General features: G+C 48.4%; 8 protein-coding genes and 1 non-coding gene across 9 annotated transcripts; 3 read left to right on the top strand and 6 right to left on the bottom strand.

Annotated features, from left to right (window-relative positions):
- Positions 1 to 7: 7 nt before the first annotated feature.
- Positions 8 to 2,030, top strand: EI90DRAFT_2978195 (P-loop containing nucleoside triphosphate hydrolase protein; the record flags this gene model as incomplete). Its single annotated transcript, XM_039055933.1, has 8 exons — positions 8 to 115; positions 171 to 801; positions 862 to 1,180; positions 1,245 to 1,455; positions 1,504 to 1,572; positions 1,628 to 1,705; positions 1,764 to 1,907; positions 1,968 to 2,030. The coding sequence occupies 8 exons, from the start codon at positions 8 to 10 to the stop codon at positions 2,028 to 2,030; spliced, it is 1,623 nt and encodes a 540-aa protein (XP_038910402.1).
- A 2,431-nt stretch (positions 2,031 to 4,461) lies between these two features.
- On the bottom strand, positions 4,462 to 4,544 carry EI90DRAFT_t236. The gene has a single exon. It is a non-coding gene; the product is annotated as a tRNA-Ile (tRNA).
- A 275-nt stretch (positions 4,545 to 4,819) lies between these two features.
- Positions 4,820 to 6,325, top strand: EI90DRAFT_2939091 (Lipoyl synthase; the record flags this gene model as incomplete). Its single annotated transcript, XM_039055219.1, has 7 exons — positions 4,820 to 5,013; positions 5,066 to 5,267; positions 5,324 to 5,480; positions 5,532 to 5,589; positions 5,639 to 5,910; positions 5,970 to 6,148; positions 6,209 to 6,325. 7 exons carry the CDS (start codon positions 4,820 to 4,822, stop codon positions 6,323 to 6,325), a joined length of 1,179 nt encoding a protein of 392 aa, XP_038910401.1.
- A 517-nt stretch (positions 6,326 to 6,842) lies between these two features.
- On the top strand, positions 6,843 to 8,528 carry EI90DRAFT_2939074 (putative GDI1-GDP dissociation inhibitor; the record flags this gene model as incomplete). The annotated part of the gene is made up of 6 exons (XM_039055217.1): positions 6,843 to 6,860; positions 6,917 to 7,048; positions 7,128 to 7,452; positions 7,522 to 7,630; positions 7,692 to 8,131; positions 8,194 to 8,528. 6 exons carry the CDS (start codon positions 6,843 to 6,845, stop codon positions 8,526 to 8,528), a joined length of 1,359 nt encoding a protein of 452 aa, XP_038910400.1.
- An 802-nt stretch (positions 8,529 to 9,330) lies between these two features.
- On the bottom strand, positions 9,331 to 10,816 carry EI90DRAFT_3292882 (uncharacterized protein; the record flags this gene model as incomplete). Its single annotated transcript, XM_039067356.1, has 2 exons — positions 9,331 to 10,500; positions 10,565 to 10,816. The coding sequence occupies 2 exons, from the start codon at positions 10,814 to 10,816 to the stop codon at positions 9,331 to 9,333; spliced, it is 1,422 nt and encodes a 473-aa protein (XP_038910399.1).
- Positions 10,817 to 11,959: 1,143 nt separating this feature from the next.
- EI90DRAFT_2605730 (uncharacterized protein) lies at positions 11,960 to 13,773 on the bottom strand. Its single transcript, XM_039053313.1, has 2 exons — positions 13,477 to 13,773; positions 11,960 to 13,415 (listed from the first exon to the last, which is right to left on the bottom strand). Exons 1-2 carry the CDS (start codon positions 13,518 to 13,520, stop codon positions 12,260 to 12,262), a joined length of 1,200 nt encoding a protein of 399 aa, XP_038910398.1. The 5' UTR covers positions 13,521 to 13,773; the 3' UTR covers positions 11,960 to 12,259.
- A 605-nt stretch (positions 13,774 to 14,378) lies between these two features.
- Positions 14,379 to 16,472, bottom strand: EI90DRAFT_2604988 (uncharacterized protein). The gene is made up of 3 exons (XM_039053312.1): positions 16,380 to 16,472; positions 15,700 to 16,313; positions 14,379 to 15,645 (listed from the first exon to the last, which is right to left on the bottom strand). Exons 2-3 carry the CDS (start codon positions 16,099 to 16,101, stop codon positions 14,518 to 14,520), a joined length of 1,530 nt encoding a protein of 509 aa, XP_038910397.1. The 5' UTR covers positions 16,102 to 16,313; positions 16,380 to 16,472; the 3' UTR covers positions 14,379 to 14,517.
- Positions 16,473 to 17,089: 617 nt separating this feature from the next.
- On the bottom strand, positions 17,090 to 18,881 carry EI90DRAFT_2604986 (uncharacterized protein). The gene is made up of 2 exons (XM_039053311.1): positions 18,376 to 18,881; positions 17,090 to 18,320 (listed from the first exon to the last, which is right to left on the bottom strand). The coding sequence occupies exons 1-2, from the start codon at positions 18,634 to 18,636 to the stop codon at positions 17,175 to 17,177; spliced, it is 1,407 nt and encodes a 468-aa protein (XP_038910396.1). The 5' UTR covers positions 18,637 to 18,881; the 3' UTR covers positions 17,090 to 17,174.
- Positions 18,678 to 20,560, bottom strand: EI90DRAFT_3080732 (porphobilinogen deaminase, dipyromethane cofactor binding domain-containing protein). The gene is made up of 3 exons (XM_039061908.1): positions 20,092 to 20,560; positions 19,989 to 19,999; positions 18,678 to 19,922 (listed from the first exon to the last, which is right to left on the bottom strand). Exons 1-3 carry the CDS (start codon positions 20,539 to 20,541, stop codon positions 19,127 to 19,129), a joined length of 1,257 nt encoding a protein of 418 aa, XP_038910395.1. The 5' UTR covers positions 20,542 to 20,560; the 3' UTR covers positions 18,678 to 19,126.
- Between the last annotated feature and the right edge of the window lie 283 nt (positions 20,561 to 20,843).

Here is a 20,843-nt window from a genome sequence, read left to right as displayed (position 1 = left end):
CACAACAATGCTCACCACTCGTGGTGTTGCGCGTTTATCTCGCAAGGCTGTCCGGGCCAGCCGAGCCAATGTTGCATTTTTTTCCGCTGCCCCAACTCTCGCTCGTGCTGCCCAGGTCCCAGTAGTCCAGCGGCAACAAGCGTCGCAAAAATCCTCTGCTGCACAACCAGGTCAGCGACATTTCTCCCATACTCTTGAATCCCTCTCTGGAACTGGCCGGATCTGCTCTTTTGCTAGCTCGCACATATGCCACCGAGACTAAGAAGAACATTGGTTCTGTCAAGACTGTCATTGGTGCCGTTGTCGATGTCCAATTCGAGACTGATGACCTCCCCCCGATTTTAAATGCACTTGAAGTTCAGGACTTCCAAGCAGGTCGCCTGGTTCTTGAGGTAGCATCCCATTTGGGCGAGAATAGTGTTCGGACCATTGCCATGGATGGAACGGAAGGTTTGGTTCGTGGGCAAAAGGTTGTTGACACTGGTGCCCCCATTATGGTTCCTGTCGGTACTGGCTGTCTCGGTCGTATTATGAATGTCATCGGAGAGCCTATCGATGAGCGTGGGCCCATTAAGGGCGCCAGGATGTCTCCTATCCACGCCGACCCACCTCCATTTGTCGAGCAGTCTACTACTGCGGAAATTTTGGAGACTGGCATTAAGGTTGTCGATCTCTTAGCCCCTTACGCACGTGGCGGGAAGATTGGTCTTTTCGGCGGTGCTGGTGTTGGCAAGACTGTGTTGATTCAGGAACTCATCAATAACGTCGCTAAAGCCCACGGTGGTTTCTCGATTTTCTGCGGTACACACAAGCTTTCCCATGGCATCTTCTTTCTCACACTTATACACCATTTTCCTTCAGGTGTTGGTGAACGTACCCGCGAGGGTAACGATCTGTACCATGAAATGATTGAAACTGGTGTCATCAACCTCAAGGGTGACTCGAAAGTTGCCCTGGTCTTCGGTCAGATGAATGAACCCCCAGGAGCTCGTGCTCGTGTTGCACTCACTGGCTTGACCATTGCTGAGTACTTCCGTGACGAGGAAGGCCAGGATGTGTTGCTCTTCATCGACAACATTTTCCGTTTCACTCAGGCTGGTTCTGAAGTGTCTGCATTGCTCGGTCGTATTCCATCTGCCGTTGGTTACCAACCTACGCTCTCTACCGATATGGGTGGCATGTGCATAGTGTTCCTGTTATTCACTACTAGACCTGCTTAACCTGATTGGCTTCCTGTTTCATAGGCAAGAGCGTATCACAACTACCAAGAAGGGTTCTATTACTTCCGTACAGGCCGTCTATGTGCCCGCTGATGATTTGACTGATCCTGCTCCGGCTACCACCTTCGCTCACTTGGATGCTACCACTGTGTTATCTCGTGGTATTGCCGAGCTCGGTATCTACCCCGCTGTCGACCCTCTCGACTCTAAGTCCCGGATGTTAGATCCTCGCATTGTAAGTATCGTTTATCGCAATGCTGTCTTTCTAACGTCTTTCGGCCAGGTCGGCAAGGAACACTATGAAGTCGCGACTGCAGTCCAGAAGATCCTGCAGGATTACAAGTCACTCCAGGTGTGTGGGACAGTAACATGACCCCCTTGGTGCTCTTAATATTGCGTGGTCATAGGATATTATCGCCATCTTGGGTATGGATGAATTGTCAGAAGAGGACAAGCTGACTGTCGAGCGTGCTCGTAAGATTCAGGTACGTTTTCGGACTTCCTGATTTACTGTAACCGCACAATGGCGTGATTGCCGTTTAGCGTTTCATGTCGCAACCGTTCCAAGTGGCACAGGTCTTCACTGGCTATGAGGGCAAGCTTGTCCCCCTTAAGGACACCATTCGCTCGTTCAAGGAGATCCTCGGAGGACAACATGACTCACTCCCTGAGGCTGCTTTCTATATGGTCAGTTCCACTATCATTCCTCTTGGTGCCCAGATTCACACTCCAGATTTGATTGTACAGACTGGAACCGTCGATGATGCCAAGGTCAAAGCCGAGCAACTCGCTAAGGATATGGCTTCATAGACGCGTGCACGTTGAGCTACTGCTGATATAGACCCGCGCAGCACGGCTTCAGAGCGTATTCTCGCGATAGTTGCGATTCCTGTGCCTATCTTCCCTGTTCCGCGAAAAGAAAATCATATCATATCTTCTCCCACGGTGCATAGTACAGCCAATAAAATATCTTTTCTTTACTCTTATACCAGTGGGGGTCAGCAAATGAAGGGAGACGTCTGAGGTAATATTGTAACCACGTGATACAAAAAAAATGGCCGTCATCCTCATGCAAAAACAATTCCTCTTGACAGTACAACCATGTTTCAAGTATTACCATAATTATTACTTAATAATGATATTGAGATACCGCACAGGATGTGAGCCCATTTTGAAGCGGTTTTATGGATGATTATGGAATATCACAAAATGTGCGGGATCTTCTTGAGCTTTTCTCATGCACCAGGAAGAATTTCGGAAATCCACTAGGCCGAAACCTGCATTCGTACCTATAGAGCAATCTCGCAAAGTTTGAGCCCAATCGGAAAAGAGGAAAGGTACATTCTGTGACTTGGAAGCCACAATGGACGTAGTAGGCCCAAGCTCCATATAATATATAGTTGTACCAAGGTAATAACTGAGCAAAGAGTCAGTCCAATGCTATTTTAGCATTCCATCGAAGTTTGATGGGTTCATATGTAGTTATCATTGAGTTATAAAGCAATATGTTAAAATGCGATTTTATGTATGGTGAATAACTTTTGATTGAGGAAGAATTTCCAAAATCCGGTAGGCCAAAATATAAACAGACGATACATCTACAATCATGCCAAAAATCAAGCAAAAAGAAGAGGATTGAAGGTACATTTGGGGTGCATCTTTCCAAAATGTCGGGATAGGTGCAAAAAGGAATCACGTGCCAGGGTTTACCGACGTCGCATGGCCCAACCTGGGATCTCTTGGCATCTAACCTTCAGTCTTATTGGCTTATTAATTTGGGGGCAGACACCCACACCCATTTCCTAGTCTCCCAAATGCCAAGGGATAGAACTTCTTGGACGTATTCCAGGAAAAAGATCACCTCCCCCCAAACCCGACAATTTACTAGAGCTCGAGCTCATATGACTGGCCATGCTGAACAACAGTCAGCAAGGGGGACCCATAGATACAAGGAGAATTTATGGCGACGCGGAATGACAGTGTTTAGCCCAACCACGGTTTCATAAATAAAAAATCCATCTAATTACTCACCTCCACATGTAGATAACTTCCGACCTTCACATCATTGTCATTTACACAAATTCTAGATAGTTTGCAACCTAAAGATGATGTGTTTTGAGTGGGAGGATGGCACGGCCAGAATCGAGACGCATTTTGCTTATGTAAGTGTCACAAGGTCGCAACGTTGGTTGCCGACCCCCAAATACCAGACTCGTACCCAGCCGTCTCCGCTACGTGGACTAAGTTGTTGTATTAGAATTCAGTTGTAGAGTCACGTTCAAGAACAAAAAGTGTATTACAATACAGAAGTCACATGCGACGGACATAAACACAAGTCCGATCACTTACTCCGGAAACCAATTCGCGACACTATATATAAGGGTTGATTTTCCGCCCATGTCCAGGTGTTAATTTCACAGCCCTCAAGGTGCTCCCCAAGCGCTATGGGTTGGGTTGGGTACAAGACCGCATGGGTTAACACCAAAAGATCCATTGTGCGACTTATGTTTTCGTGGGAACTTCACGTGTCCGCAATCTCTTTCTGTCGTGTTGAACTCGGCAATTGCCGACCGGTACTGCCACTGCCATTTTGCACCAGTCGTCGGAGCGAAGTGTCGCGAGTTGGTTTCCGGAGTAAGTGATCGGACTTGTGTTTATGTCCGTCGCATGTGACTTCTGTATTGTAATACACTTTTTGTTCTTGAACGTGACTTTACAACTGAATTCTAATACAACAACTTAGTCGAGATTTTGCGCGTCCACGTAGCGGAGACGGCTGGGTACGAGTCTGCCCCCAACCCAACCCAACCCCCCAAACAACCGCTTTAAAATTAATTAGGCAATTTCATTTCCATTCTGCATATAGCTTTCCACACCGGCATTCAAGTTTTTAATCGGGAGTAACTCCAAAGCGCTCTTTTCGCGCATACAGCTGCTGACCGTCTTTCTGATTTTCGTCGTTGAGGTTTGAACTGTCAACAACTCGGTCGATGTGTTCTATATAGTAGAGGCTGGTATCCTACCTATCGATGTGTGATTAGCTTACTTACATTAATTCATCACCTGGGTCACCGACCTCGATGAACGATGCGGTGCTTTTATCTACCTACTTAAATTCTATGCATCGACCATTGTTTCTGAGGCCCCTTTTCATGCCTTACAATCCTATCATCAATTGAAAAGAGAATGTGCATCACGTTGGCCACAGGAGTTATCGAGGTCGAGCTCAATAGAAAAAAGTTGGTTCCTGCGAGGATTGAACTCGCGACCTTTGCATTCAAGTTATCCCATAAGTACAAAGCACTACCACTGTGCTAAGGAACCGAACCACGTAGGACCGAAGCATACGCAAATATATCATTTCAGTCAATGTGGGACCGAATCCTAACCTTACGTACCAGTTTGTTGATATGCAACTCAGGACCAAACGTCACAAAGCCGAGTTGGGCAACTACCTGTTTGCAACGCGTCTAACAACAACAACCGTTTTGTTTTTCTCCGAAATCATTGTTCACGTGACTGGATTCGGCACCGCGGTCGCTCGTCGCCCGAAACTACCGGGGGAGAGCGCTGTGCTCTGGAGTTTGCTGATGTCGATCATGCCATTGCCTTCAGTGGCTGCGTCAGGGACATTGCGTGGACTACTGGCATCTTGCTTCACACGTTCTCGTGGCCTCGCCACTGCTCCTTCTAAGTCCTTCGCCGAAAAACTTGCTGAAGGGCCAACATTGGATGACTTTGTGTCGGGGAATGCTGAGTCGAGTTCACGAGTAGTTCTCGGATCCACATCGCAGTCAGTTCTCATTCCTACGCCTCATCATTTGCATCACACTCTCTGTGGTTAGGCCTAGACTGCCGAGTTATTTGAAGACTAAGATCCCAACGAGCGCCTCGTATAATAATATTAAGAAAGACCTCCGTGGTCTCAATTTACACACTGTTTGCGAAGAGGCACGGTGTCCCAATATAGGCGATTGTTGGGGTGGGAGTGATGCAGTCGGGACGAGTGACGCCGAGAAGAAGCGTGGGGCCACGGCCACCATCATGGTATGCCTTTAGGGAGACGACAACGATTTTCAGCTTCGTGATTTCCAACTTTACAGCTCATGGGGGATACATGTACCCGTGGCTGCAGATTCTGTTCGGTAAAGACCTCCAAGAACCCACCACCGTTAGATATTCATGAGCCTGAGAACACTGCGGAGGCAATACGTCGGTGGGGTCTTGGGTACATTGTTTTGACAAGCGTGGATCGTGATGGTTTGTAGCTTTATTTTAATGACAGGGCCCCTGTTCTCACTCGTTGTATAGATCTGGCTGATGGTGGTGCTGCTCACTTTGCCGAGACCATCAGGAAGATCAAACAAAAGTAAGCATCATTTCCTGAATTTGAAAGTATTTCTTATCCATTCTTCCAGAGCTCCACATATTCTGGTCGAGGCCCTGACAGGCGATTTCGGAGGTTCCCTCGATGGCGTCGCTACTGTAGCTAAATCCGGTCTCGATGTCTACGCACACAACATTGAGACTGTAGAAGCCCTTACACCCTTTGTTCGTGACCGACGCGCTAACTTCCGCCAGAGTCTTCGTGTACTGGAACACGCGAAGAAGGAAGGTGTCAACGTCACGAAGACAAGTATAATGCTTGGTGTGGGCGAAAATGAGGATCAGGTCCTCGATGCTTTGAAAGGTCGGATGCTTGACTACATGCCGTCGGCTATCTACTTATCCTCATCACAAATCCTGCAGAACTGCGGAAGTCGGATGTTGACGTAGTTACCTTTGGCCAGTACATGCGTCCAACTAAACGTCATATGAAGGTAGACCGTTACGTTGAGCCTGCAGAATTTGATCGATGGAAACAAATTGCCGATAACATGGGATTCCTCTATGTTGCATCTGGGCCGCTAGTACGAAGTAGCTACAAGGTATGTTGGGGTATAATACTTTAATTTGCGGATATGCTCTAGCTTATTTTATCCTCTCAGGCTGGAGAATTCTATATTGAGAATTTCCTGAAACGGAAGAGATTAGATGCTGCAAAGTTAGAATCGTCTAACCCATCTTCAGAGATGATGGACTCGACCCTACGCCCACTGTTGTAGCACCTTGGGCCTTATACAACCGTAATATTATCCATCACAAGTTCAGACGTCACCCTCGCATAATGTTCATCCACAATGGCGTTTCCCTAGATCAGGAGCTTTATGGTTCTTGGTTTCCACAAATTTAAACCGAATCCGTACAATCTGCGGAGAAATTATATGCACCCCTTATTTGAAAGAATACATTGTGCCAGAATATGTCCCTACCTGGTTCGCGTCTAACAGTGCTTGCTTGAAATCCTTGGTCGCTGTCAACTTTTCGGCTGAGGTTTGACATATTTCTGGGTTGTTTCCACTGGTTTATCTTGTACCGCTAGTTCCTCTCAGTCTAGTCCACGCCTGAACAATGCATTCCGGATTATACAACCCAGAACTACTTGTACTTGGCCTCAGCATCAAACATCGGGCGGGTAACAATCTTAAGTCCGAAGAGCTTATATCCGCGTGCACTCGATCCTTCTTCGGATCGATACCACTTAATCGTCGAGTTTCGGTTCGTATCTCATAGTCAATCGTCATGGATGAGGAATACGACGTGAGACGAAATTCAAAACAATTCGATCGCCGTTTTGAGGGTGTCTTCTGATTTAGGTCATCGTTCTCGGGACTGGGTTAACGGAATGTATTCTATCGGGATTGCTCTCTGTCGAGGGCAAGAAGGTTCTGCACATGGACCGCAACGATTACTATGGGGGAGATAGTGCAAGTCTTAACTTGACACAAGTGCGTGTATCAACAGCCATTTCCATGGGCTTGCCACCACTGACAATGAACGATCTCGTGTCGTTCACGGCACCTGCAGCTATATCGCAAGTTCCGCCCCGACAAAGCACCCCCTTCTGATCTAGGTCGTGATAGAGATTATGCAATAGATTTGATTCCAAAATTTATCATTGCTGCGGGCGAACTCACCAAGATCCTCGTCCACACCGAGGTAACGAAATACCTAGAATTCAAACAAATCGCGGGAAGCTTTGTATTTCGCGATGGGAGAATATCAAAAGTCCCAAGCACGGAATTGGAGGCCGTAAAGAGTCCGCTGATGGGTTTATTTGAAAAGCGTCGAGCGAAGAAGTTCTTCGAGTTCTTACAGAATTGGAGGGAAGATGATCCGGCTACGCATCAAGGTAACGTTTACCAGCTGGCATCAGCCAGTCGGATGGGAGTGATAGACTAAAGATAGTGTTACTTTGCAGGCGTCGACCTTGACAAGGACACTATGAAATCCATTTATGAGAAGTTCGGTCTCGAAACTGGTACTCAAGACTTCATTGGCCACGCTATGGCACTCTATCTTGACGACGAGTACGCAGTTAATTCCCCTCCATAATATTCGTCGCTTTTCGAGCTTATTCATCCTCGCCAGCTACATCACCAAATCCGCCCGAGAAGCTTACGATCGTATCATCCTTTACACATCCTCGATGGCCCGATACGGAAAGTCGCCTTATATCTACCCTCTTTACGGCCTCGGCGAACTTCCGCAAGCATTTGCCCGCCTTAGCGCTATCTATGGGGGGACCTACATGCTTGATAAGCGTATTGACGAGATTGTTGTCGACAAGGCAACAGGTCAATTCGTCGGCGTACGAAGTGGTGAAGAGACGGTCAAGGCCAAACTTGTTATCGGGGATCCGAGTTACTTCAGTGGGACGACTACGGCGGGTGAAGCGGGAAAGGTTAGAGTCCTCGAAGAAGGGAAGGTCGTTCGGGCGATTTGCCTGTTGAAGCATCCTATACCCGGTACAGACAACGCAGACAGTGTTCAGATTATCATCCCTCAGAACCAAGTGGGAAGACGAAATGGTAGGAGGACTGTCGAGTCCTCGTCTCTTTGCCAAGACACTGACGCAAATGCACGATCATAGATATCTACATCGCTTCCGTCTCATCTACGCACAACGTCTGCGCCAAAGACATATACATTGCTATTGTGAGCACAATTGTCGAGACCAACAGACCCCATGAAGAAATTGTACCCGGTCTTAATCTCCTTGGACCCATTCACGATAAGTTCGTGTCCATTTCCCCGCTTTACGTTCCAACCACATCCGGCAAGGAGGATAATATCTACATTACACGCTCCTATGACGCCACTTCACATTTCGAGACTGTCGTGAAGGATGTCGAAGATGTCTGGAAGCGTGTCATTGGAAGCGAGCTTGTTCTCAAGAAGAAAGAGGAGGCTAACGTAGTGGGGTAGACGTTCCAAGAATGGACGTAGGATGATTCTTTTGCTTCGTTACGACGAGTGGGATCTCTGTACTTTAGGGTCAGCCAACCAAATGCGATGGTGCCGAATTCCGCAGTTGCTCAAAGGGGAAATGAATGACCACTAGTGCGGCGGAGTTGCAACACCATCTCTCCCAGGGATTTACTTGGACGTTGCTTAGCTTCGCGTGAAGAGATGGTATGGTTGACAAGTAGACATCCCAAAAGTTTCGCACCCTGTCTAGGAGGTGAAGCAACCTTTAGTGCCTCCCCATTCTCCTGCAACACCGATCGATTCGAAGCTGTGGCTGTATACTACAGATCCGAATATGCACATAAGTACCAAGGGAGGAAAAAGATAGGAGGGAATGACGTCGTTGACAACATTAAGGGTGAAAGACAAAGACGGATTCCGGTTGGCGTGAAACATGCGAGTAATATGTCGACGAAAGGAGAGTGACGATGCGAGATGTTTGCTGACTGCACGAAAAATGCCTCTGTTTGAATTAAAGCAGCTGTCTGTAGAGTGAAACGAGATAGGACAAAGACCGATAGGGGGTGTATGCCAGCGTTAGGGCACCAATGTCTCCATGCACCAATGAAAGGATCGCTACGACGTTCATCTGGCCACTTGTTTTCGGCTAGAAAGAAGGTCAGAGAAACAAAATAGTTACTCAATCGGAGCCATCGTTCTTTAACCGGCCGAGAAAAAATAGCGCAGAGTTGTCGAAGTCTGAGCGAATGAAGCAGGATTCCGGGTATCATGTATGATGGGTTGCCGTACAGAGAGGTGATTAGCCCTCCTGAAGGGCAGCACTCTCTTCGGCTTTCGCATCCTTGACATTGAGTTGCAAGCCTTTGACAACACACAGCTTTTGTATTTTCTCACGACGCAATGACATCGAGTAAGGTTGACCCTGTAAGGATATCCTCAACTCCCTGAGGGACGGACAAGCCTCGAGGACATGGGGTAGGATGTCGAAGGTCAAGGAGGCTGTGTCAGGGCATTGCCGGTGCTGATGGGCCAATGTTAAGGAAAGAAGACCGGGATGATGCTGAATGAACGCGACGAATGCATCGGGCGTGATGACAATGGGCGTTGCTGTCACGAGTGAGAATGTCTTGAGGTTCTTGGATAAAAAGGTACTTAAATCATGGCGAGGAAATTCCCAATGATGCACTGAGACCGAAAACGTTTCGAGTTGGCTATAATACGTCGGTATGGTTTGAAAGATCGTTTGAATCGTTAGCTCGGAAGGCACATCCACCGCCGTTAGTTTTATATGTCGCAGGTTGCACATCCCTCGCACTCCGAAGACCTGGGGCACTAAGTAAGTGAAGATGACTCCATCAATATTTTCCAGGGTCGGGAATGGGTCATCCACATCCCAGGGAAGTAAGGCCTTTTCCCATATAGGATGGTCCTCATTCTCGCTGCTCCAGAATATCTCCATCGATTTAAGATTTGGTAATGAGGCCAGCGTTTTCCACACGCCAGGCTCAAATACCAGGCTCCATTTCGCTCTAAAGCCTTCCAAATGTGTGAGGCCATGTATCGAGGAAGACAGATTATCAGAAAGGGGGTTGATGGATGCGCCAAACGGGAGGTTAAGGCGCAAGGAAACCAAATGAGGAGCGTGCTCGTGCAATGTTTGAAGGATCAGGTCGGTCGAAGGATTTGGGCAAAGAATGGTCACTCGCAGGTCAAGTTTGAGTAGTCGTGGTGAAAGCCAATAAAGGAGAGTTTTCAGAACGAGTGAATCATCAGCCTCGTAAATCAATTCAGTAAGACGTGGAAAGTGTGGTCGACGAAAGAGCGATGCAGCCAGGATGAATTCCTTCATTGTGTTATATTCCAGATCCGTACCCTTCCTAATACGTATGTGAAGATGTTTTGTCCATTTGGTATAAGAAAATATGCGGCTCAGCAGGGAAAGATTTTCGAAGGTGGGTCGTCCAATGGCCTAGAAAATTGTGGCATCAGAACTGATTGTGTTGACATTGAAACGTATCCCCCGTTGGTTTTACCTCACTGTTCCATCGTAGCGGCCCAAAGATTGCCTGCTGCGCATCAATATTTTCCCAAATAAGAGGAACAGAATGGACATTCCATGTCTTGCACACCCTTGCGCAAGAGGCCAGGGCAGGTGCCTCGCAGTGCTGAAACAGCTCCCTAAGAATCTCAGGCAAGCCTACGACTCGGGATTGCGCGTCATTCGCTCCCGCTTGAGGAGTGGCAGCCCCAGGGCAGAGAAAAATCTGTGAGGAAAGTTGTGCCATCCGGAACAAGCAGTTGTTTAAGGAACAGGCTGATTCCCACGGCCTTTCCCCTTCATATCGAATTGCCATTCACTTGTTCCTAACCATTATGAGCCAGCTCAGCAATTACCACTGTACGAGACGATGACGGGGAAGAAATTGATTAAATCTCATTGATAGACACAATGCTACAGAGTTTTATAGTACAGCAAGGCAGTGATGTTAGGAACAAGTGGGACAGTGGGCCGCCACCCAGCTTCGAGATGACTCGATTTGCAGATGCACATGCTGTTTTTGAAAACGCACAATCTGCAATAAGCCTGATTAACTCATTTACCCATTGAACGCTGTGTCCAAAATGTCTATCGAGCCAATACATCTTGTCATCAGCATCGAACCCTTTCACTGACACCCTCCTCAAGATGCTAGCTGTGGAATGAAGCACCAATCATCCGTGAGTGTGGAGCTCGGTACTGTTCTGGAGAGTTGCCAATGGCACCGTGTTGGAATACGAGTCACATGATGAAACTGAACCGGAATATCCGGGAATATTCTAGGGGTTACTAGGCGCCTGCGTAAGCGCTGGGCATAGAAGAGCCTGGAATATTGTTGAGAAGTATAAATACGGGCGCTGGAGCGCCGTGTGTATTTTAGATATATTTCTTTCTATATTACATCTGGGTTGCGAGTGAACCGCTCAAGCGGGTTACCATATTTGGAACGCCGCGTTTACAACACACCGCACGGTTGGTCAGTAGACCAGCGGGATGGATTGTCGTACGACACACGAGATCATGCTTCTGTATGGCAGAACCCTCACGACGTCAAGCCGTCGATAATATCAAAACTCGGTATTTCCTCATGAAGCAACGCGATCGGGGAAGACGGTTCCCGTAGAGATACGCACGAGGATACGGGGTAGAATGCTGGTGGTCAGGGTTTATCGGGTCGCATATCCACGAGGGTGCCGCGGTCTCAACTGAGGTTTTGACGAGGCTTTTGGATACAAAGGCACTGGTTAAAAACTTGAATCATGGCGAAGATATCCCCAATATTTAAGCTTGACTGAGAACGATTGAAAGATTGATTGGATTGGGGGGGTCATCGCCCACCCGTCAATTTAGGGCCTGCACATTCCCGGCACTCCAAAGGCCATGGGTACCAAGTATGTGGGGATGGCTCCATCTATACTTTCGAAAGCCAGGAATGAAATCGCAGGGAAGAAAGGTCCACATCATCCAGTGATTTAATATATTTGAAAGGAGAGTAGAGAAATAAAAATAACCATGTTACTAAAGCCATCGTTCTTTGGACGGTCGATGTCGACGAGGAGAAAAGAACATGGAAAGTTGGGGGGGCTACGGGGCATTGAAGTAGGGGCGAATGAAGGAGATTCCAGGTATGATTGCTGCACGCAGACGACGTCATCAGTCTCTCCTGAATGCCCCACTCCATTACCACCAACTACGCTTGCTTGACATCGAGTTGCAAGCCTTGTTCAGCACGTAACTTTTGTATGTCCTCATGACTGAGGTGCATCGAGAAACACGAACCCTGCAAATTTATGTGCAACCATCCGAGGGACGGACAAGCTTCGAGGATGCGGGGTACAATGTCGGGGGGAAACCCAGCTTTCGTGTCCTGGTCACTCCTGGTCAGTGTCAAGGAAAGAAGACCAGGATGACGCTGAGTGAACTCGAGGAATGCATCGGGCGCGATGACGAAGGGCTTTGTGGTCCAGAGTGAGAATGTCTTGAGGCGCTCGAATACAAAAGTAGTCAAATCATGGCGAGGGGCTTCCCAAGCTTTCAGCTTAACCGAAAATGTCTCAAGTTGGTTGTAATAAGCCGGTATCGTTTGAAAGATCGTTTGAATCGTTAGCTCGGAAGGGGCATCCTGTATCACTAGTTTTAGATGGCGCAGTTTGCAGATTCCTCGCATTCCAAAGATCTTGGGTACCAAGTCAGCTGAGATGTCCCCGTCTATACTTTCCAGAGTCGGGAATGGATCATCCACATCCACGGTCGGGGGTGCAGGATCCGCATGCCAGTAACGGAAGAACTTCTTCGGTGTGCGATGACCCAGGCACTCGAAGTCGCTGAGGATGTCCACCGATCTGAGATTCGGCAATGAAGCCAGCTCTTTCCACACGCCAGGCTCAAGAACTAGGGACGATTGAGCTTTAAAGACTTGCAACTGAGTGAGGGCATTTAAAGTGGAAGACAGATCGTGGGAAGCGTGGCTGATGGACTCGTCATCACCGAAGCAAACACTCAAGGAAGTCAAACGAGGGGTGTACTCATGCAATGTTCGAAGGATCAGGGAGGTGAAAGCATCCGTTCCGTCCACCCGCAGCTCGAGTTTGAGTAGTTCTGGTGAAAGCCAGCAAGGGAGAGCCCGCAGGGCGGATGAACCCGTGTGGCAGTCACAAATCAATTCGGTAAGGCGTGGAAAGTGTGATTTGCGAAAGATCAGGATGAATTCTGCCACCGTGTTGTATCGCACGGCCCAATCCGCCGGATCGCAAGGATCCGCAAAAACTATGCGAAGTTGCTGCGTCCATTCGATGCAACGAAGGATGCCTCTCAATAGGGGGAAATTTTCGAGAGGTTTTTTGAGGCTCTAGAAAGGTTCAGGTATTTCAGAACAGATTGCATTGGATATTGGCAGTTGGTTTTTACCCAACGGTTTGGCCATAGCGGCTTAAATATTGCCAGCTGCGCATTAATATTTTTCCAAAGAAGGCGAACAGAATACGTGTTCCACGTCTTGCAGACCCTTGCGCAGGATGTCAGGGTGCGTTTGTCGCATTGCTGAAACACGTATATAAGAATGTCGGGCAAGAACACGGCTTTGGACCGCGCGTCAGTCGCTCTCGCTTGAGCAGGGCTCCCGGTGTGGAGAGAGAGTTGAAATGTCTGTTTGGGACGTTGTGTCATCTGAAACACTGGTACTTGTGCTTTGACGAACTCGACGCTTGACCAATTCCCACGCACGAAATCTAAATTGAACGCGTATCTATTGAAGTACAAGATGACGCCCGAAGAGGACGAAGACAAGAAAGAGTACTTAGGCAGCGGATTAAGGTGGGAGGGCAGTGGATGCTAACTTGAACGTTCTGATTCGAACGATCTATTCCTGGTCAACAACGCACTCGGAAGAAGTACTTGTCGTCCGGGAAAAAAAAAAGTAAAGTAGAAACCGTGCAGAAGCAGTGTGTGTACGTGTATGTGCTCCTTTGAAAGCGAGTGTAAAAAGAAGTAAATATGGGAATGGCGAATTCCCCGCAAATTGGCTTGTGGGGGAATAAGAGCAACAGAAAGATGAAGGTGGGAGAATGGTTTTATTCCACTCGCCGAGTGAAGAAGGGGGATTTGGCAGAGGTGGAGGCCGCTTGAAGTTCAGGGGAACGGCTCCGGCCAATGGATAGACGAGGCAAGGCATGTGCCGCAACCAAAAGGGAACGTTAGTCTCCCTACCGAAACTATGATGGCTCGGGCCGAGCTGCCTCAAGGTCACCTTCGACTCAACGGATACCGGCAGATCGTTCTTTGGACGGTCGATGTCGACGAGAAGAAAAGAACATGGAAAGTTGGTGGGGGCTACGGGGTATCGAAGTAGGGGGTGGATGAAGGAGATTCCAGGTATGATTGTTGCACGCAGACGACGTCATCAGTTCTCCTGAAGAGCAGCACCCTCTTCCAACTCCCATTACCACCAACTTACGCTTGTTTGACATCGAGTTGCAAGCCGTGTTCAGCACGCAACTTTTGTATTTCCTTATCAATGAGCCGCATCGCGTAACGCTTACCCTGCAAACCTATCTGCAACAATCTGAGGGACGGACAAGCCTCGAGGATGCGGGATACAACGTCGGGGGTAATGCCAGTTTCCGTGCTCCATTCCTCACAGTCCAATGTCAAGGAAAGAAGACTAGGATGACGCTGAGTGAACTCGACGAACGCATCGGGCGCGATGACGAAGGACTTTGGTGTCCAGAGCGAGAATGTCTTGAGGTGCTCGAATACAAAGGTAGTCAAATCATGGCGAGGGGATTCCCAAGCTGACAGCTTAACCGAAAACGTTTCAAGTTGGTTGTAATAAGCCGGTATCGTTTGAAAGATCGTTTGAATCGTTAGCTCGGAAGGGGCATCCAGTACCCATATTTTTAGATGGCGCAGTTTGAAGATTCCTCGCATTCCAAAGACCTCGGGTACCAAGTCCTGTGGGATCTTCCCGTCTATACACTCCAGAGTCGGGAATGGATCATCCACATCCTCCAGGGTACCCACATGCCAGTACCTCTCCTTCGGTAGGTGCTCGAACCGGTAGCGGGTTTCCATCAATCTGAGATTTGGTAATGAGGCCAGCTCTTTCCACATGAAGGGCTTAAAAATTAGGGACGGGTGAGCTTTAAAGACTTCCAACTGAGTGAGGGCATTTAACATGGAAGACAGATCGTAGGAAGCGGGGTCAATGGACACGTCGCCGAAGCAAACACTCAAGGAAGTCAAACGAGGGGTGTGCTCATGCAATGTTCGAAGGATCAAGGAGGCTAAATCATCCGTTTCGTTCACCCGCAGCTCGAGTTTGAGTAGTCCTGGTGAAAGCCAGTAAGGGAGAGCCCGCAGAGCGGATGAATGGCAGTCATAAATCAATTCAGTAAGGCGTGGAAAGTGTGGTTGGCGAAAGAGGGGCGCGATCAGGATGAATTCTGCCACCGTCTTGTATCGCACGGCCCAAAGCTGAGGAGGGCCGTTGAGGTGCTCCTCGGTAATATTTATGTGAAGTTGCTCCGTCCATTCGGCGCAACGAAGGATGCCTCTCAGCAGGGAGTGTTCTTCGGTGCTCTGTGAAGGTTCAGGTATCAGAACTGATTGCAGGGATATTAGCAGTTGGTTTACCCAACGATTTGGCCATAGCGGCCTAAAGATTGCCTGCTGCGCATTAATATTTTTCCAAAGAGGGCGAACAGAATACGTGTTCCACGTTTTGCAGACCCTTGCGCAGGATGTCAGGGTGCGTTTGTCGCATTCTTGAAACACGTATATAAGAATTTCGGGCAAGTGTACGGCCTTGGATCGCGCGTCAGTTGCTCTCGCTTGAGGAGCAAGACTCCCGGTGTGAAGAGAAAGTTGAGATGTCTGTTTGAGACGTTGTGCCATCTTGTTGTTGCTTTGACGACTCAACTCTGTCAATGACCAATTCCCACGCACGTGGTGGAAAATTGAATGCGGATCATTGACTTCATTCCATTTTTGTTTTCCCCTCAGTGTTCTTCTCACGACTCTCAATTTTGGCCTCATGGGGCGAATTTGTGGTATTTAGGGCACATCCCTTTCATCCATCGTCGCTTTCCGGCTTTGTCCTCTCATTGCGCATCCGCGTTGGAGCATGTGTGGCATTCCGGGTTCATTCATTTGGCAGGGAGAATTTGGGGTTTTATTCTGGGTTTGGGGGCCGTTGAAAGTTTGGAAAGGAGTAGTTAAGAAATTGGTCGGAGCCTGTTAGGTTTTCGCTATGTTTTTTGTGTGTTATTAATTTCCTTTGGATCGGACCAACGAGGTCGGCTAGTATGTCTTACCTTAGCTGCTTTGTAGCGGAGTTGGCCGAATTTATTCGTTTATTCGTTTATTGAATGTACATTCTGCACATGGTCCGGTGGGGATAAGAAAGACTCAAAGGAGTACTTGGGCAGCGAATTAAGAAAAGGTAGGGTGGAAGGGCAAGTGCATGCTAACTTGAACGTTCTGATTCGATCGATCTATTCCCTGGTCAACAACGCACTCAGAAGTACTTGTCGTCCGGGAAAAAAAAATAAAGTAGAAATCGTGCAGAAGCAGTGCGTGTGCGTATGTGCTCCTTTTGGAAAGCGAGTGTGAAAAGAGGAAAGTACACACGGGAATGGCGAATTCCCCGAAAGTTAGCTTGTGGGAGAGTAAGTTGATACAAGAATAAGGGAAGAGAGACGAAGGTGGGAGAATGGTTTTGTTCCATTCGCCGGGTGAAGAAGGGGGGGTTTGGCGGAGTTGGAGACCACTTCAGGTTCAGGGGAATGGCTCCAGGATAGACGGGGGAGGGGGCATGTGCCGCAACTTAGCCTTCGTCAAAAGGGAACGTGAGTCTCCCGATCGAAACTATGATGCCTCGGGCCAAGCTGCCTCAATGTCTCCTTCGACTCAACGGATACCGGCAACTTTGGATGGTTGATGTCGACGAGGAGAAAAGAACATGGAAAGTTGATGGGGGCTATGGGGGCTACGGGGTATCGAAGTAGGGGGCGAATGAAGGAGATTCCAGGTATGATTGTTGCACGCAGACGACGTCATCAGTTCTCCTGAAGAGCAGCCACCCTCTTCCAACTTCCATTACCACCAACTTACGCTTGTTTGACATCGAGTTGCAAGCCGTGTTCAGCACGCAACTTTTGTATTTCCTCATCAACGAGCCGTATCGCGAGACGGCTACCGTGCAAATAAATGTGCAACAATCTGAGGGACGGACAAGCTTTGAGGATGCGGGGTACAACGCCGGGGGCAATGCCAGTTTCCGTGTCCCATTCACAGTTCAATGTCAAGGAAAGAAGACCAGGATGACGCTGAGTGAACTCGACGAACGCATCGGGCGCGATGACGAAGGGTTTTAGTGTCCAGAGCGAGAATGTCTTGAGGTGCTCGAATACAAAGGTAGTCAAATCATGGCGAGGAGATTCCCAAGCTGACAGCTCAACCGAAAACGTTTCAAGTTGGTTATAATAAGCCGGTATCGTTTGAAAGATCGTTTGAATCGTTAGCTCGGAAGGGGCATCCAGTACCCATATTTTTAAATGGCGCAGTTTGAAGATTCCTCGCATTCCAAAGACCTTGGGCACCAAGTCATTCGGGATCTTCCCATCTATACACTCCAGGGTCGGGAATGGATCATCCACATCCTCCAGGGTACCTACATGCCAGAACTTCTCCTTCCGTAGGTGTTCGAACTGGTAGCGGGTTTCCACCAATCTGAGATTTGGCAATGAAGCCAGCTCTTTCCACATGGAGGGCTCAAAAACTAGGGACGGTTGAGCTTTAAAGACTTCCAACTGAGTGAGGGCATTTAACATGGAAGACAGATCGTGGGAAGCGTAGCTAATGGACTTGTCATCACCGAAGCAAACACTCAAGGAAGTCAAACGAGGGGTGTGCTCATGCAATGTTCGAAGGATCAGGGAGGTTAAAGCGTCCGTTTGGTTCACCCGCAGCTCGAGTTTGAGTAGTCCTGGTGAAAGCCAGTAAGGGAGAGCCCGCAGAGCGGGTGAATGGCAGTTACAAATCAATTCAGTAAGGCGTGGAAAGTGTGGTTTGTGAAAGAGGGGCGCGATCAGGATGAATTCTACTACCGTCTTGTATCGCACAGCCCAAGGCTGAGGTTTGTTGGAGCGCTCCTCGGAAGGTTTCATAAAATTTATGCAAAGTTGCTCCGTCCATTCGATGCAACGAAGGATGCCTCTCAGCAGGGTGACATTTTTGGGAGGTTCTTCGGTGCTCTGGAAAGGTTCAGGTATCAGAACTGATTGCAGGTATATTGGCAGTTGGTTTTACCCAACGATTTGGCCATAGCGGCCCAAATATTGCCTGCTGCGCATTAATATTTTTCCAAAGAAGGCGAACAGAATACGTGTTCCACGTCTTGCAGACCCTTGCGCAGGATGCCAGGGTGCGTTTGTCGCATTCTTGAAACACGTATATAAGAATTTCGGGCAAGTGTACGGCTTTGGATTGCGCGTCAGTTGCTCTCGCTTGAGGAGCAAGACTCCCGGTGTGAAGAGAAAGTTGAGATGCCTGTTTGAGAAGTTGTGCCATTAGTTGTTGCTTTGACGACTCGACTCAGTGTCAATGACCAATTCCCATGCACGTGGTGGAAAATTGAATGCGTATCTATTGAAGTACATTCTGCACATGGCCCGGTGCCCACTTAGGCAGCGAATTAAGAAAAGGTTGTGGAAGGGCAAGTGCATGCTAACTTGAACGTTCTGATTCGATCGGTCTATCCCTATGGTCAACAACGCACTCAGAAGTACTTGTCGTCCGAGAAAAAAATAAAATAAAGTAGAAATCGTGCAGAAGCAGTGCGTGTGTGTATGTGCTCCTTTTGGAAAGCGAGTGTGAAAAGGGGAAAGTACACACGGGAATGGCGAATTCCCCGAAAATTAGCTTGTGGGAGAGTAGGTTGATACAAGAATAAGGGAAGGTGGGAGAATGGTTTTGTTCCATTCGCCGGGTGAAGAAGGGGGGGGGGGGGGTTTGGCGGAGTTGGAGACCACTTCAAGTTCAGGGGAATGGCTCCGGGATACTATGATGTCTCGGGCCAAGCCCCAGGCAGCTGCCTTAATGTCTCCTTCGGCTCAACGGATATCGGCAAGAACAATGTGGAAAAGTACGAGATCCACGAGGGAGTTGAGGAAGTAGAGTTGGCATCCACCTGCACCGGTGTAGCCACCTCCCCCTTCCGAGGCTGATTCAAGAACGAATCCACATGAGCCAGTGGAGGCTCAACTTTACTTGACTCCTTCGCCTCCTTATCCCTCTTCTGCTTCTCCGCCCTCTTCACGTTAACCTCCTCCAAAATCTTTCTCGCTCCGCCAGAGATCAAAGCCCTCGCAACCTCCTCTCCCAGCCTCTCCGCATCATCAAATCCGCATACTTTTTCATAGCAAATCATTTGGGCGACTTGCAACTCCCCCGAAAGGCTCGTCACAGTAGAAGTCAACGTCAAGGTTCCAACAACTTCCTTTCCATCCCCTTCCTCAGAAGAGGCGGCGGAAGAGAACGCGGGAACGAAACTCGACTCGACACCTACGGGGACCGAACATCCCCCTTCCAACACTCTCAGACAAGCCCTCTCGGCCCGGCATCGCATCTCTGTCGGATAATGACTGATAACTTTTTTCAAGAAGTCTTTCACTTCAACATCATCATCTCGGCATTCGATTCCCAATGCTCCCTGACCGACAGCATGGTATAATGTAGGAGGGGTGACAGATGAAGTGATTCGATCGGTTTGGTCCAAACGGATCAAACCTGCGCTTGCCAGGATAATGGCTGTGAAGGGTCCATTGGGGTCGTCTAGTTTTCTGAGACGAGTGTCACTGGGGAGGGGGAATGAACGGTTGAGGTTCGGAGGGTAAAGAATCAAGTGGGAAGAGAAAGCTTACCAGTTGCCACGCTAAAAAACCGACAACAATAACAATGAATAGCATCGCAACCCAAAACTCGTCGGTAACTGCATAAAGGCTCAGAAACCAAACGAAAACTCACGATATCCTGAAAGATGAGCTTCGGGTAGGCCCTCTTCAACTGAGCCACCCTCCTCACGCTGCTGGTCCCTACCACGCTTCCATCCGGTAACTCGCCCAAACACGTATACCCCAATCCTTTCTTACACACAAACGCATCATCAGGATCCTCCCTCTCCATAATAGCCCCAATCTCAAACCCATCCGGTAAAACCGTGCTCACATCCTTCAACGAGTGAACGATGATATCAATCTCACCCTTCCCCAACGCAACCTCCAGCTCCTCTGTCCACAAACTCTTGCCTCCTAACAAGTACAGAGCATCTTTTTGGTTCTTATCACCAGCCGTGATCATGAACCGGACGTCGAAAGTGGCGTGAGGGAAAGCGGTTTGAAGAGCATCTCGGACGATGAGCGTTTGAACTTTGGCGAGTTGGGATGCTCGTGAACCGAGGATGAATGTCCGTGTCATGTTGAGTCCTAGGTGCTAAGCCACTGAGGAACGTAGTTGCACGACGTCTAAAAGAGAGAGGGAAACGGTGATGATGATGGTGTGTGAAGGGAACTGACGAGCTAGTTTGCGACAATTGTTTTTCTTATGAATGGGAATCACTCAGAATTTGATTGACCGGAACTAGAAAAGAGGACCGCTTACTATTCATGGAATTTCAAATCATGTGATCAGTACATTGCCCCAACGGCTTTGCTTTTGAAGGGTTTTTCAAGAATTAGGTAATTCGGAAGAAGCCGTCCGATAATTACAACGGAAAATTA

Source organism: Cantharellus anzutake (genome assembly GCF_015039405.1).
Source record: "Cantharellus anzutake strain C23 chromosome Unknown EI90scaffold_82, whole genome shotgun sequence".
In the NCBI taxonomy this organism is placed as follows: domain Eukaryota; kingdom Fungi; phylum Basidiomycota; class Agaricomycetes; order Cantharellales; family Hydnaceae; genus Cantharellus; species Cantharellus anzutake.
This window is presented reverse-complemented; position numbering and strand designations above follow the sequence as displayed.